The sequence below is a fragment of the Ixodes scapularis genome, unplaced genomic scaffold (genome assembly GCF_016920785.2).
Source record: "Ixodes scapularis isolate PalLabHiFi unplaced genomic scaffold, ASM1692078v2 PGA_scaffold7__128_contigs__length_106722199, whole genome shotgun sequence".
Classification (NCBI taxonomy): domain Eukaryota; kingdom Metazoa; phylum Arthropoda; class Arachnida; order Ixodida; family Ixodidae; genus Ixodes; species Ixodes scapularis.
Genome location: NW_024609882.1, coordinates 78,101,280 through 78,117,335, shown reverse-complemented (window position 1 = coordinate 78,117,335; position 16,056 = coordinate 78,101,280). Strand labels below are relative to the sequence as shown.

General features: G+C 44.9%; 1 protein-coding gene across 1 annotated transcript in view; it reads left to right on the top strand.

The window, feature by feature from the left end:
- Window positions 1-16,056, top strand: part of LOC8051152 — a 76,677-nt gene that overhangs the window by 45,689 nt on the left and 14,932 nt on the right. The window contains exons 17-18 of the mRNA XM_029967856.4: window positions 1,440-1,547; window positions 2,923-3,035. Of these exons, the coding sequence (XP_029823716.2) occupies window positions 1,440-1,547; window positions 2,923-3,035 (221 nt within the window). The remainder of the gene's footprint in view (window positions 1-1,439; window positions 1,548-2,922; window positions 3,036-16,056) is intronic.

The following is a 16,056-nucleotide window of genomic DNA, read 5'->3' as shown; positions in this document are numbered from 1 at the left end:
TCATATGAGAGCCCAACTACCCAGAACACAATTTGCGACTCGTAATTCGTTTTCTTTCCACCCGAAAACTGGCCGGTTTGAGTCGCGCTCACTCTCTTCTCTGTGGCGACGTGCCATTTTTTTATGGTTTAGATACAACACCAAAGATAATCAAGGTCGTGGGTCATCGAGGGCACGCACTCAATGCTAAAAATAGACAAAAAATATTATACCCATTTTTTGTGGCTCGTAAAAATCTGCAGATACGTTGATTGAAAGAAATAAATATGTTGCACAGCCGTGTGACTTCCGGTAACTTTCTCCTCTATATTTCTTCTTCCTCCCCAGTTCAGTTTCGGTTTCAAGCTGTTGCATTTTTTTACTCTATTAAAAATATATGTGACATTGTAGCAAAATACTGATGGGGTAGTTTTCTGACACTATAATGGATAACGTGACAAAAAATAGAAACATTTTTTTGGGGTGGTGTTAATGTCCTTCTAAAAGGATACTGCAACGAAATTTGAAATATTCCCGTCGTGTTCAGAAATTGGCTGAATATGATCCACAGTATCTGTAAATGACAATCGCACATTTGTATTTTGAGCCTGGTGGCTGTATTTAACATTAGAAACGGCCCACTCTGGCAAGCGCTTGGAGAGCAGCCAGCGGAGAGCATGTCACATCCGGCACGATCGTGATGTAGTCTGTCTCGGGATGAGCAAAGCTGTGGCGAGGCTGGCATCGTCTGGATGCCCTGTCATTCGAGCCACCGAAGCAGTCAAAGCATGCCGGCGATTGGACCACCGCAACTAACCCCAAATCTGCTTTTGTGGGATTTGGGAGTGACGGGTTAATCTTCTATAATCTTTTAGAGGGAGAATAGCAATGCCTGGGACATACAAAAGAGAGTCCCGTTGAGTGGGGAAGTTCCTTCCTCTCCTCTTCTCTTGTGCTGGCTGTAGAGCTGTCAGGATGACGTCAGGTTCAAAGCATGTATACTAGTTCTAGTCGAAACAGTTATCGTCACTACCTGTCAAGGTTCCTAGACAGGCATTACAAATGAGGCTTTAGTGACATCCACCAGGTGCTCTTTCCTAATCGTTTAATTCGTTTTAAAATTCCTTTTCGCGTCTTTTGTAACAGGATATTGGTGTGTCCGATGTGATACTGCTTCTTTGAACACGTAAAGACCAAAAAAAAAAGCGCCGAAATTTCGTTGTAGTATTCCTTTAACATCCCAAACCCATACAGACTTTGCAGTGTGATGGCTGTTTTGAATCAAATAGTCGTTGCACCTAAATAAGTATTTATTTGTTGTTGCAGTTTCGTGTACGTTAGTATGTTTTTCTGCCTTGGGCCATTGAAGGACATGTCAGTGAGGTTTTGCTGTGGTTGTGGGTTTGTGATGTGGAAGCAGCCCTTCAAGCAGCAAAGGCCTCGGCACATCTGACTTTCAGAATGAACTCCCACAAGATCAACTGGCCGATGATGGAGCAGCTAAAAGCTGTCCTTTGCTTCGAGGAATGGATCTCAGTCAGGAGCATGGAGCTCTGTCAGCTGCATGGGTGAGTGTGGGGAATAGACAAGTCAACATCTCTTTATGTGCCAACTCAGTGCCATGTTGCCCAGACTGCACTAGTCCACTGGCTATACAAGCTTAAAAGTTTTGGCTTATGCGGTGCGGACTATCTACAGGTGCGGGCTATATAAAGATTTGATGTTTTTTAGGTTGTTCATAATGACGAGACTGACGAATTATTAGTATGATGGAGTATTAATGATGATTTGTGTGTAGTCTGCACTAGGTGTTGACAAAACACCAAGTGTAGATTATTCAGGGACAACCATTTTGTTTTAAACTGAAATTTGCCCCTGCAGACTAGTCCAAAAGATATAGTACTGTTTTTCGCTTACTTTCTGTGGGGAGCTTCGATATTGCGGATGCCTTGTTTATCTGCACCCTAGTAATCATACAGTTTTTCTCGGTTTTTTCTTTGCTAGCATTTGTCATGAAAAGCTTAGCATCAATCGCCCTTTGGCACGATGACGTGGCTGATAGGAAACTGAATCCTGGGTGGTGTATTCAGATTGGGGTGTTTTTGAACATGATAAAATGCTGCACACACCATAAATCTTACTAGAAATGGCTTATTTCATTGTTCCCAATGAGGTTCAGCTACTTTTCAATTAAAGCCATGCACTCGTATGTTTACACATAAGAAAGATTATTATTTTAAATTAATTAAGCATCCATGATTACCCCTGACGCTATACATATCTTTAGATAGGCCAATTAATCGTGACCAATTATGACATCTATCTTTTTTCTGCAAAATGCGTAGTTTGAGCAAGAAAATTGTGACTAGCACTAAGCGAAACACTCTTAGACGATCAACAATGTACTCCCCTGTGTGTGGTCCAGCTTTTTTAATTGCATTTTTGCCGAGAATGATGCGTACTTCATGTAAACCCGACAGAATCTACTTGCAAAAAAAAATAGTTCCGAAAATTTTAAACATATAAAGTCAATTTTTACTGTCCGTTTTCTTCTGAAGCTGTCGAACCAATATTTACCAAATATATTTACCTGCATTTACCAGTCCATATAGTAAACCACAAACCCTTGAATTTTTATATGAGTTGGCCACCATTTTTATGGGGAGAGTATCTTGCTTTGATTGTGCACGCTGTGCACATGCGCTTGTGCATTGAAGGCCTCATTTAAGGCAACATGCTCTAGTTTGTAGCTCCAGCTTCATTTATTTACACTTATGGTAAAACCGAACTTAGTAGTAAAGTGTTTTTGTTGAGATGACATGTCACAAACCTCTTGACCCCAGTCATGTCTGCATATACGTCTGTTACTACTCGAGTTTGTTGTAGATGTGTCGGCGATAATGTATGAGGTTGCGTCTCTTTGTGAATGGAATGCCTTCCTAGGTTCTGGCCTGGCTACCTGTGCTCCTTGAGACGTTTGGGCTACCGACTGGAGCACCTAGTCACTGTGATTCAGCTGGGAGACGTGGAACTGCTGTCGGATAGCCATCCATTGGGTGAGTGACTGCCATAGACCAGACGGCGTTCACTCGACAGTCGTGCCTGGCATGGTCTGCAGACTACGCAATCTCGCCGAATGTGGTCTCACGCTCTGTTCGGACTCCGTGAAACAGTGCCTCACAGTCTCAGAACTGTTGGGTGTGTGACTGTTTGTCAAAGAGTTCTAAGTGCCTAATTGTCCTATGCATTTTGTTGTCCTTGCTGGGCATGATACGTGTGGCCTAATGTTCCAGGAATATCAGACGCTCTCGTAGAACCTCGGCGATACGTCCTCGGCCCATACGTTTTCCCGGCTGTTGCGCTCGCAAACACCAGTTCTGTCGAACGCCCACAGGAATATCCGCGTTAATTTCCCGTTTGTTGCATTTGCCTTCCTGGCTGTCACGTCTAGAAACTGCCATTCGACATGGCCGAAAGCAATGTATTGGGTCACCCTCTTCGTTGTGCTCCGCTCCCATTTGTTTTCTCCTCTTTGCCTGCCTGTCTGCGCCGTGCTGGCCTGTTCTTGACCGGGCGGATATCACCTTGAACTGGTCTCTTAATGGATGGAGGCTTTTGCAACTGCCTGTTTATATTCCTTTCACTTTCTTACTTTCTCAGGTGCACAGATGCCTTTCTGCCGTGCTCGGTGGCTCGGTTTCCCAGTTGTGCTAGTTTCACTTCACGTGAAGTTTGGAGTTCGTCCCACCCTGCGCTTTAACTCTTTTCTGACCGTGCCCCTAGAGCGTCTGTCGGTATTTTAAGTTGTCATTCATCATAAGAGATGGTGCCACAGGTATGGCCACCTGCGTCCTGTATATAAATCATGTAACTTCGAGGTTAAAGACATTCTTTTCGGTACGAGCGTACGGTCTGCTTCTGTCGTGGCCTGGGAACGTAGGTCACGTCGCAGGACGCAACAGTTGGCGACGAGGCTTAAATTTACATCCTACTGAGCCATGGACGTTCAGCAACCGCCACCGTTCCTGCCGACGCCCGGTGAGCGCGCCATTCCGTGGAATCAATGGCACCGGCTATTCTGAAACTTTCTACTTTCTTCGGGGAATGACAGCCACCCGCCTGCGCGTCGTAAGGCGCTTCTTTTTTACTGCTTGGGAGTGGAAGGCCAGCGAATATTCTACACCCTGTCCGAAAAACAGCTGCCGACACCCCCTGCAACATCTGACAGAGGTACGCCTACCTTCAACGAATACGACGCAGCTTTTGCTGCACTCGACGCCTCCTTCGTTTCAAGTACGAGTGTCATCGTGGAGCGGCATTGTTTTGGGCGGCGTGCTCAACTCCTAGGCGAGATTGTAGACTCGTATGTCACGGCACTGCGAGACCTCTCGTCGACGTGCAACTTTAATCCTAAATTGGACGGCTTCATCCTAAATTGGATGACTTCATCCAAGACCACATCGTGGCGAAAAGGACCACCAACCTTCTATGCGCGCGACTCCTTTTCGAAGGTTCGACGCCCACGCTGGGGCGTGCACTCTACATTGCAAGAAGCCTCGAGGAAGCTGCTTGGTATTCAAAAGAACAGTCATCGTCTTCCACGTGTGCGAACGTCGGGAGAGTAGACAAGCATCGAGAGACGGGACCGTCAAAACAGACCAAACTGGGTTCGTCACCGCCGAACTCCAAGCATCGTTTTTGATGTGGGTCTTCACAGCATATCGCTAATTCTCCGAGCTGCAAAGCCAAGAACAAGAACTTCAGCAAATGCGGCAAGGTTGGCCATTTCCAACGAGTCTGCCAAAGCGAGAAGTCGGCGAAATGAGCCGTCCCCATTTGAGGAGTCGAGTGCGATGATACGTCCAAACTGCTGAGCATTTTGTGCCTCGCCGGGGAGCACACTACGGGCGTGCACATCGACGCTAGAGTGGGGTACGCCGTTTCAATCCTATCTTCTTCAACTTACTCCAAGCACAAGCGCTCCACTCCGCTGCAATCAACGTCGGCGGCGCTATTCGACTTCTCAGACCACGAGATCACCGTCGAGAGTTACTTCGTTGCTCCTGTTTTGTTCCAGGACCGCTGTGATGACATACCTTTTCGTGGTTCCCGAATGTTTGGACTTCTTGGGAATAGATGCTGTCATCTCCTTGAGTCTGCAAATCAACGGTACCTCTCCGCGCTGCTTTCATACTAGCCAAACGCCAGAAGGACTCTTGCCTGACTTGTATTGCCGGTTTTACGTTTGTTTGGCGGCAAATTGGGCCTCGCCAAAAACTTTGTTCACAAACTAGGAGTATGTGAAGGCATCAAACCTATTGCTGCCAGGTTGTGCCGACTGCCATTCACTGTGAGGGACCAAGTCTCGGAAGAATTGAAGCGTCTCGAACATGAAGACGTCATCGAAAAGGTGGATAGCTCCGAAGGGTGTCCCCCATCGTTGTCGTGAAAATGAAAGATGGGAACATAAGACTATGTGTCGATCTTCAAGAGTCAAATGAGGCAGTGGTGGTAGCCAAGTTTCCTCTGCCACACACCGAGGAGCTATTGCACAAACTCCATGGTGCACAGTACTTTTCGAAGATAGACTTGGCAGCTGCATACCATCAGGTTCTTCTCAGCCCAGAAAGCAGAGACTTGACAACTTTCATTAAAGAGGAAGGCCTGTACAGATTCAAATAAGTCTGGTTTGGACTTGCTTCTGCGCCTTCGGCCTTTCAGATGATGATGGTTACGATCTTGAAAGCTGCAAGAATGCCTTGTTCTACATCGACAACATTATTGTCCTTGGCAGCAACCTTGAAGAACATGATGAGAGCCTGATGCAGGTGCTGGACTGCATCTAGAGGGCTGGCTTTATACTTAACAATAATTTCGTTTTGGCTGCACAAGAACTGTCCTTCCTTGGACACGCAGTTAGCAGCAAGGGAGTTTGGCCACTGCAGAGCAACATGGATGCAATCCAGGCTGCGTCAGCACCCACATACCTTGCTACACTGCAGGCATTTCTCAGCATGGTTGGCTACTATGCGCAGCTTATTCCTCGTTACGCAGAAGTCGTCGAGCCTCTTCGGGAACTGCTGCTGTACATTCCTCCAAACTTCCATTTAGGGTATGAAGATCTTGAGTCACTCATTGCTCAACTCCCCCATCCATTCACTATTCTTGGTGATTTTAATGCACAGAATCCTTTATTGTGCAGTGCTAGGTGCGATAAGCAATCATCGAACGGTTTATTTTGTCTACAAATTTGTGTCTGTTTAACAAAAAGAAACCTCCATATTTTAGTGCACCCACAAACTCGTTTACATCAGTTGACCTCTCTATAAGTGAACCAATTTTATTTTGACCGTTCTCATGGCAGGTTACAGATAATCCTTTGGGCAGTGACCACCTGCCGATTGTTTTAAGACGGACTAATGCAGGTGTGACCCTCCCCACCCAAACTCCCCGCTGGAAATTCGAGAATGCAAACCGGTCAGATATCAGCCAGTTTTCACTGCTTGCATGCACATCTCTTGGCAAGCTTTCAATTGATGAAGTGAACGAACAATTAATGAACCACATCCTTCAGGCAGCCATAATGGCAATCCCCATAACCTCGGGGGAACTCCCACGCTGTCCCAAGCCTTGGTGGAATAAAGAACATTTGTAATCACGAAAAGAACAGGACAAGGCATGGAGCACATTTCGACGATATCCAACATCAAGCACCTTCTTCATTTTAAGCAAGTGAAGGCCCAGGGACAGTACATTCACCGGCAATCGAAAAAAACAAGTTTTCAAGGGCTTGCGACATTAATAAATAGCCACATATCCCCAGAAGAGGTTTAGGATTGAATTAAAAAAATCAATGGATCCTGTTGTGCTTTCACCATTCCCCTGCTATCCTGCAATGGAACCTGTCCAGAAAGTCTAAAGGAACAAGCTGATATTCTCGGGGAACATTTCGAGTTTGCTTCAAGTTCGAGGCACTATTCACCATTATGTCTTTGTCTAAAACAGCAGAAAGAAGCCAGGACCATAAATGCACCTGCCTGACAGTATCCACTACTTCATGTTGAATCATCTGCCCCTGTGTACACTCGATCTGGTTTTACATCTCTTCAACAGAATATGAGAGGGGGAACGTTTTCCATCAGCATGGAGAACGGCTACAATCATCCCTCTGCTTAAACCAGGAAAGAACTCGGAGGCTGCTACTAGTTTCAGGCCCATAGCATTGACGAGCTGTTATTGTAAAACCCTTGAAAAAATTATTAATAGACGATTGATGCAGTACTTGGAAAAACGTTGCATCCTGAATGAATACCACTGCGGTTTCCGCTCGTTCCGTTCGACACAGGATCAATTGGTTCACTTGGAGACGACTGTCGGAGAGGATTTTGTGAGTAGACAGTGCTGCTTCTTGGTGTTTTTCGGTCTTCAGAAAGTATACGATACTGCTTGGCGGTATGGAATTTTGAGTGACTTGATTGACGTTGGTATCCAGGGCTGCATGTTCCATGCCATTGAGAGCTATTTAGGTAGACACGCCTTCCGGGTAAGGCTGGGGTCTGCACACTCACTATGGTTTGTACAGGAAAACAGTGTTCTGCACGGTAGTGTACTGAGGGTTACTCTGTTATAAAAATCAATTCTATCGCGCGTGCCATACCGTCATCAGTTGCACTATTTGCTGTATGTAGATGACCTCCAAATCACTTTTTCCTCATGTAACCTTTCAATCTGCGAGCGCCGTGTTCAACTAACTATTAATAATGTGACAAGATGTGCTGACAATAACGGTTTTAAGTTCTCCACCGGGAAAACTGCTTGTGTTTGTTTCTCACAAAAACGTGATGTGATGCCGATGCCTTCGTTGACCATATGTAATGCACCAGTTCAGATTAGGGTGACCACCTTCCTGCTAGCGAAATGCGGTACACGCGGGGAAAGGGGGAGGGAGAGAAAATTTATTGGCACACAAACAAAGAACCAAGGTTCTGTTAACACATTTATTATCCTGCATTGTTTATACACCTGCTAATTGTATTGCAGAAATTAAGCTCTAATATATTTCACTCCCAGTGATATATTCTTTTAATGCCAAACACATAATTAAATCTGAAGTTGAAAATATAAAAATCGACTGATCAGAACTCAATGCATCAGATGAAAATAAGAAACAGTAAATTTTTTTAGTGTTATTGTTTCCTGTCAACGCTTACTTTTATCAACATGGTCCTACACAAATTTTTAACATTATGTTCTTTTTCGAACGTTGCGAGTGTGGCTGTCTTCACTAAAAAAAAAATCGACAGCAATCCTTTTTCATTGACACAGCAATTTGAAAATAATTACAATATTTTATATTGAAACTTTTGGTGAGCAATTTTTCTTACAATATTTTCCAACCAAAGGGAGATGCACAATGGCGCATGCGCTTCAGTTCTTCTGCAGCAACGACGATCGCTTCCGCAATGCTTGGATAGAAAATGGCGTACCATTTTGGTTCAGACGATTACCAGCATCCTCCACGCTTTCCTGTGCCCCGTTGTTCGGCAACACCATGAGTTGCGAGTGAATTTTACAACAGTGTGAAATGCGGGACATTATGAAGATTTCGGAATTTCTCGCGGGACGCGGGACACGAGCCCTCAATGCGGGACAGTCCCGCGATTCGTGGGACAAATGGTCACCCTAGTTCAGACGAAAATATGGAGTATAAGTTTCCAGGGCTTATATTTGACTCTAAGCTCTCTTTCAGCCAACATATCAAAACGTTAAAACTAAAATGCCATAAACCCCTTAAAGGACACGTGCAAAGGAAAAAAACATTTTTTTTAAACAGCTTAGATGGAAAAAGGATGTCATGAAACAATATTACAACGAAGAAAAGAAATTTTTAGAGCTATATGTACGGCGCTATACGAATTTGTAGTTGGCGCCCGCCGGCGCCGAGGAAAAGTGGCCCTTATTTATCACGTGACTGGCCCTTATTTATCACGTTGTGCTTGCACTCTTTCGGAAGCTTCGTATGCTGTCTAAAAGTAACTTATTCATCTTGGTTTGAAGTATGAGCCCAAAGGAAACTCCTGAAAAAGCGCAAGCAGACGCGGTAGACCTGTGCGCCGATCAGACGACGGCGGCGGCGCCTCGGAGCAGACAAACTTGTGCGGCGGCGGCGACGGCGGCGTGGAGAAACGCGTTGAAGCGGCATTCGCACAACGCTCAGCGTGCGGCGGCAGCGTTACTTTGCGGCAGCGGCGACGGAGCGCGGTGGCATGCGGGCCTACCACGTGACCAGCGGCGGCTCCCGCGGCGCCAATTACAAATTTGTATAGCGCCGTAAATATAGCTCTAAAACTTTTTTTTTCTTCGTTGTAAAATCGTTTTATGACATCCTTTTTCCATCTAAGCTGTTTAAAAAAAATGTTTTTTTCCTTCGCGTGTGTCCTTTAATATTCTGAGAGTACTCTCCCACATGACTTGGGGTTCCGATCGTTTGTGCCTGCTAAGAATTGAAAGGTTGATCGTTTGGTCACGCCTAGATTATGGATGTTTCGTGTATGGATCAGTGAGTGCATCAACACTGAAAATGTTGGATCCAATCCATCACACAGGGATTTGCCTTGCCACCAGTGCATTTTGTACATCCCCTTTGTTAAGTCTTTATGCTGAAGCTAATGAATTGTCCCCAGAGAAAAGGCGAGCTGTCGTAGGTCTAATATTTTTCCTTAGGATGTTACGGTCTTTATCACAACATCCGTGTCTGGAGCTAGTCGAGGGAAAACGTTTTGAACAAACCTTCCAAAGTAAACCCACTGCCTCCCTTTTCATTGCGGAACAAGACCGCGGCTGTCTCGGCTAGCCTTCAGATGAACCCACCTGTTGTTCAGCTTTTGGGAACAGTGGCACCATGGGAGCCTAGTCTACTCATCACAGACTTGTCACTCACTGAATACCCTAAGGAAAATACTCCACCAGGTGTCTTAAAACAGGCATTCTATCAGCTACAAGATACACATAAAGACTATACCAGCTTGTATGCTGACGGCACAAAAACCGACTCCTCTGTTGGCTGTCCCGTGATTGGATCATCACTGAAGTGTATGTGGATGATTAATTCCAGTGCAACCATCTTGACTGTCGAGTTGTATGATTTAATATTGGCCACAGACCATATTATCAAAAATCGGCTTCCATACTCTGTAGTTTACACCGATTCACTAAGAGCATTGAGAGCGCTGAGATACCTTGAAGCAAAAAACCCTCTAATCACTCAGCTAAAACATAAAGTGGTTGCTGCAGCTAGGGAATACATATGGCAGATAGTCTTTTGCTGGGTGCCTAGTCACGTGGGTATTCCCGGCAATGAAGCTGCTAATCGTGCCGCTTCCACATGGGCTACAAGGAAGGTTGATATTCACGACCTACCCTACCAAGACTATGAAGCGACCGTAAAGAAAAGTATTGGGTGTAAATGGCAAGAGGAGTGGTCTCGCAAAACCAACAACAAACTTTATGTTGTGAAGCCAATGCTACAGGAGTGAGCGAGTGCCCTTCATAGGGACCGTTTCTTCGAGGTCGTCCTTTGTCGGTTAAGAATTGGCCACACGCACCTAACACATGGGTATTCGCTTTGCCGAGAGGATTCACCTGCATGCGAAAACTGTTCAAAACCATTAACTGTGGTGCATATACTTCTTAAGGGCGAACACTGGTCTTGGAGCTTTTTTTCTTATTTTATGACCAAACTCAATGAAACTGCACAAGCTTGTTCAGCTTTTTGTGCTGATTTCATATATCTTGTAATTTCTTCATTCAGTCGAATTGCCCTGAAGATAATTAAAACTTGCCTGCCTTTGTTTGGAGGAATGATAAGGAAAAAACTGCTCAACAAAATATCCTTTTTAACACATGGCCAGATACTATGAAGTGTAAAGAATACAATGTTGGAAGTACTTTTAAGATAAACCCGTTATTAGTGATTTTACAACATATTGAAGTTCAGTGCTCAATGCATGGCTAACAAGTAATAAAACAAAAGATCAAATAAAAAATTTTCTAGACTTTTATTAAAAAATCTGCTCTCAACATTGTATGCTTCACACATTTAGCAACACATTTCAAGAAAGGTTATATTTCTGACTGCTGTAGATGCTGAGATATCCCTCCTCCAAATTTTCAACGAGTCCAAAAATTGTGTTATGTGAAAACAATGTTTTAGAGTCAACTTTAATGCACATTCAGCCCGCATAGACATTATAAATTGATTTATAGCTCGAATATTCATCCATGAAATTAGAAGCTTGGTAGATTCAGAAGAACAACAGCCATTACCGTTTTCACAAGAATGCAGCTTTAGGAAGTTTTTGGCTCCAAAGACCCATGTCCCCCCTTAAGTGCCCCACATAACACAGATACCACCAATTGCACTTTGCCAAGTTTTACTCACCACACATGCCTCTACACTTTGCTCTCCTGCTTGGAGATGAACCTTTTCATGGGCGTACCAACCGGGGGGGCAAGGGGGGCACTTGCCCCCCCAGTTCTCAGAGTGGGGGGTCAAGGCATGCGTTTTGCCCCCCCTGAAACGGCCGCCACTGGGCAGAGCAGACACAGGCCGGCGGCGCCCAAGGAATACCAAGGGCACTGCCCCCCGACCCGCGCGGGCATATTTTTAACGCGCACGCGATACAAACCCTAGCAACGGTGCTCATGCACGCCGGATTGGCTGGTTTGTGGAGCCTTGCCCCACGAACAAGGCTACACGGTAACCTAACGGAATCCATCCGCGAGACATGGGCCGGACGGGCCGTCCAGACCAGGACGTAGGCCCTTACACAAAATAAAGTTTTGCTTGCTTGCTTGGAGATAGGCGCTGCCGCCGTCAACATAGGCAGCGGATGCAATGCGAGTTTCCGAAGAGGTAGCGTAACTTAGTGGTGAGATGTCTGCCTCATACGTGTCAGACCCGGGTTCTATTTATGGTGTGGGTTGGCTTACTTCTTTTTATTTTTTTTCTCGAACGTTTTGTTTTGTCGAGGCATTTGGCGATATTTACATTTCTTTTTTACCATTAACACTAAAAAAACGAATGTTGTTGACGAAACATCGCTAAACTAAATCGTATCGGCTCTATTTACGGAAGTGCATGGGGGGCAGCGGGGCTTGGGTTGCCGACCGGACGCCGCAAAGCGGCGTGTACAGGGGGTGGGGGGGCTAGGTGGGTTAATAGATTTGTAATTAGCAGCCGCACACCGTCACCGCGAAGCGGCGTGAACGCAGGCGCGGGGGTGGGTTAACATGCTTCGAGTGATACACGAGCAGCCCATCCGGCGTGAGCGTCGTTGTTAGGGGTTCTATCGCCTGCACCGTAAAAGGAGCAGTGTGCGCACCTCCTGTAGTGGGCAAGAATTCCTACATTGGAGAGAAGCGGGGACAAGCCCTTTCTTCAAATGCGTCAAGTCTCCTTGAGTTTCGGAATACAAAGAAATGCCACTATTCGGAGCTAATCCCACAGTTACTCGACCTCTCTTGCGTCGTGTCTGTTCGCTCCCCGCGCCTCGTAGCAGTGTTGTTGCAGTGGGGGGCCTCGTTAAAATTTTGGGGTTTTTTGGACTATCTAAATCACTTTCTTCCTTCCCATCCCCCCCTTTTCTACTCCGCATGCTTCCCCCTCTGCAAATATCAGCTGACCTTCCGACATCTTTTCTGTGTTGATAGGCAAAACAACCACTAAAATTAGAAAGTAATTTGTAATTTGAGTGGAAGTCACTCAGAAAAGTAGTTAAAGTAAACTATGAATTACTAGAATATAAATGTAATTAAAAGTTACTAAACTACCCAGAAAAGTAGTTAAACTACAGGAACTTGAGTAAAGTAGTTGAACTACGTACAAGTCTGGCCCGGCAGGCGCTCTGCGTAAGGGTTTTCACCTATCTGCCTAGCCCCGCACACCATCACATGGGCCAAGAAAGGTGTAGTTTTACTGCAGAGGAGAAATCAGCAGGGTCCAAGATGGTGACAATGGAGGATGGGGGACTGTTCCAGTGGCTGATGGCTTGAGAAAGGAATGACCAATTGAAAGCGTTAGTAGAGTCAGAAATGTGCTTGATGGTGCAGACGTTGTTGAGGCGAGAAGATGTTCGGTCGGGGGGTAATAACAAAGTGGTTTTGAGGTCGGGAATGTGGTAGTAGATTTTGTGAATAAAGCACAGCTGAGAGACTTTTCTGCGAAGCTGCAAAGAGGACATGGTTAGTTCAGTTTTTAGCGCTGAGACACTGAAAAAAAAGTCATAAGTGGATGAAATGAAGCGAGCAGCTCTGTTCTGAACTGCCTCTACAGGGTATTGATGAGGTACAGTCGATGGGTATTCCAGATGGTTGAAGCATATTCTATTTTTGGTCTGACGTACGTGTCCAAGGTTAGCTTACGAACAAAGGGTGGAGCCCTTTTTAAGTTACGTCTGCTTAGTCCAAGAGTTCCAGATAAATCGGCAGTAATGACTTCAATGTGGTTATTTTAGGGAAGGTCAGATGTTAGTCTTACACGAAGGTATTTATACACAGTAGCGGTCTCAATCAGATCGGAGTACAAGAAGTAATTAAATGACAGTGTTTTTTTTTTTTCTTGGTGAAGTGGATTAGTTTGCGTTTATACTTGTTTAATGACATAATCCACTCTTTGCACCAATTGTTAATTTTCTCTAGATCTTCCTGAAGCTGGTTATTATTTTGCACACAAGTTACTTTGTTATGGATGACGCAGTCGTCGGCGAAAAAGCGGTTTTTTGAAGAAATCCCAATGGGGATGTCATTAATAAATATTAAAAAGAGTAAGGGCCCAAGTACGAACCCCAGGGGAACACCAGGAGATACATTTATTAAGGAAGATTCATGATCATCATGGACGTGACCTGTACACGGGAAAAAAGAAAGTCACGAATCTATGCAAACGGTTATTTGGTCGAGGCAAAAAGATGATAGCTTAGAAAGAAGGCGTTGATAAAAAACACGGCCAAACGCTTTGGAAAAAAAAAAAAAAAAAAAACTGCGTCAGTTTTTTCATTTCAAGGTTCAAGGTTAGTGTGCAAGTCATGGATGAAGTCGCAGAGTTGTGTTTCGCAGGAAAGTACAGTCTCCGGCGATATGAAAGACCCACTGGGAGCGCGTGGCCGAGGCGGTGGCTGGTGGGGGCGCTGCGAGCGTTCCGGGCAGTTCCATTTTGCTTCGAGGGGAGGACGCTCATTCGGCACTCGGCACAAACTGATAAGCGCGTTTCGCTTTATCTGAGCCCGAGTGAGCGTCCTCCCCTCGAAGCAGAATGGAATTGCCCGGAGGGCTCGCAGCGCCCCCGCCAGCCACCGCCTCGGCCACGCGCTCCCAGTGGGTCTTTCATATTGCCGGAGAGTGTACCTTTTTGAAAACCGTGCTGCTGTTTAAAGAAAAGAAATGGGATGATAGGTGTCTTATGATATTGGAGTAGAGGATATGCTCAAGTAGTTTGCAAGAAATTGAAGTCAATGAATTAGGGCGATAATTAGATGCGGAAGAGCGGCTGCCCTGTTTAAAGACTGGGAATTACCCTTCCCACCTTTTGGTCAGATGGAAGGCACCTTTGAGATAAGGACTGAATAAAGATAAGTTTTAAATACTCACTCGAAATAACACTGGTGTTTCTTTTAAATTTTAGAGTTGATGTTATCGGTTCCAGCTGATGAAGTAAGTTTTAGTTTATCAATCAATGTTATAATACCGGCGGAGTTAACGTTAATAGGATGCATGCGCTCGTAAAGCTCTTCAGGGAAAGTGGGGACGGAGTCCAAGCACTCGTTAATAAACACTGATGAAAAATATTCGTTAAACACAGAACTATCATGGTCGACGTTGCACATCTGACCATTCCTAACTCTCCCCATCTTCCTAAACGTCCGTGTGTGTCCGAACACCAGAAACCGGAATTTTAAAGGTTAAAAACGGCACGTTGCGAATATGGAACGCGCACTTTCATGCAAAGCTGACGTCAAGTGACTCAAATCGAAAAACATGCATATTTACAATATTGTTATCTCTTCTGGTGAAGGCTCAGCAACCGTTGCATCCGTTTTCGCGCACGAAACGGCGACTACCAGAGAAAGTAAGAACGCAGTGATTGCCTTTATTTTAACAATGCAAACACACTTGCAGGCGTGCGCTGATGAAGCCTCAAAATCAAAGCTCTCGTAGTGTGATTCGTGACTGTGCCGGCTACTACCCAACCTCGTTGTCACGCCACTTTCTGGAAGCATACACCAAAATTACAAGTGAACACACAAAAGCGACATCGATACAATTATCTTCTAGAATATCACCTTATTTAGTCATAACTCTTTCAATAGGCACTACAAGTTGTATTTATTTTAAGAAGAAGAAGCAAAATTTTTTTCGTGAGAAAAAACAAAATATCAATGTTAAGTCTGGTAACGTTGTAATTTTGCCGAATCATTGCCAAATCTTTAGAAAAGTTGGACAAAAGTTGCGCCGAATTTTCGATTTGGGGGGGGGGGGGGGGGGGAGAGGGTCTGGTTTGCCCCCCCACTCAAAAACAAGTTGGTACGCCACTGAACCTTTTACAAATCATACATATGTTTTCATATATCTAGAAAGAACTGGACTTTTATTGCAACTTTTAAATTTTTCATCTACATTATGTACATACAGATTCATGCCCATCCTTTTATCCCATTACTGATCACTAGAGCCCTCTTCTTTAAAAACCATTTCTTGAAATAGTAGCAGATTTTGGTGCCCTATAGCCTTAGACACTTTTACACCGATAAAACTCAATCAATCAATCATTCACGAGTCCACTTGTCTACACTGGTGTGACGAAAGCTAAATCACATGCGGCACTCGCTGTGCGTTGTTGTTCGACTAGTGATCTTCTCGGGTTGCAGTGCTTCTGTAAGCACCGCTCTTTTTTGTTCCGCACTCCTGCCCGCATTAGGCATGACATGTTCGTGCTCGGTCCAACAGTTTTCTTTTGATTTCAGCATCTTGAAAGAGATATTGCGTCTCTCTAGTGGGATGCAACTCTAAGCCCAGACGGAA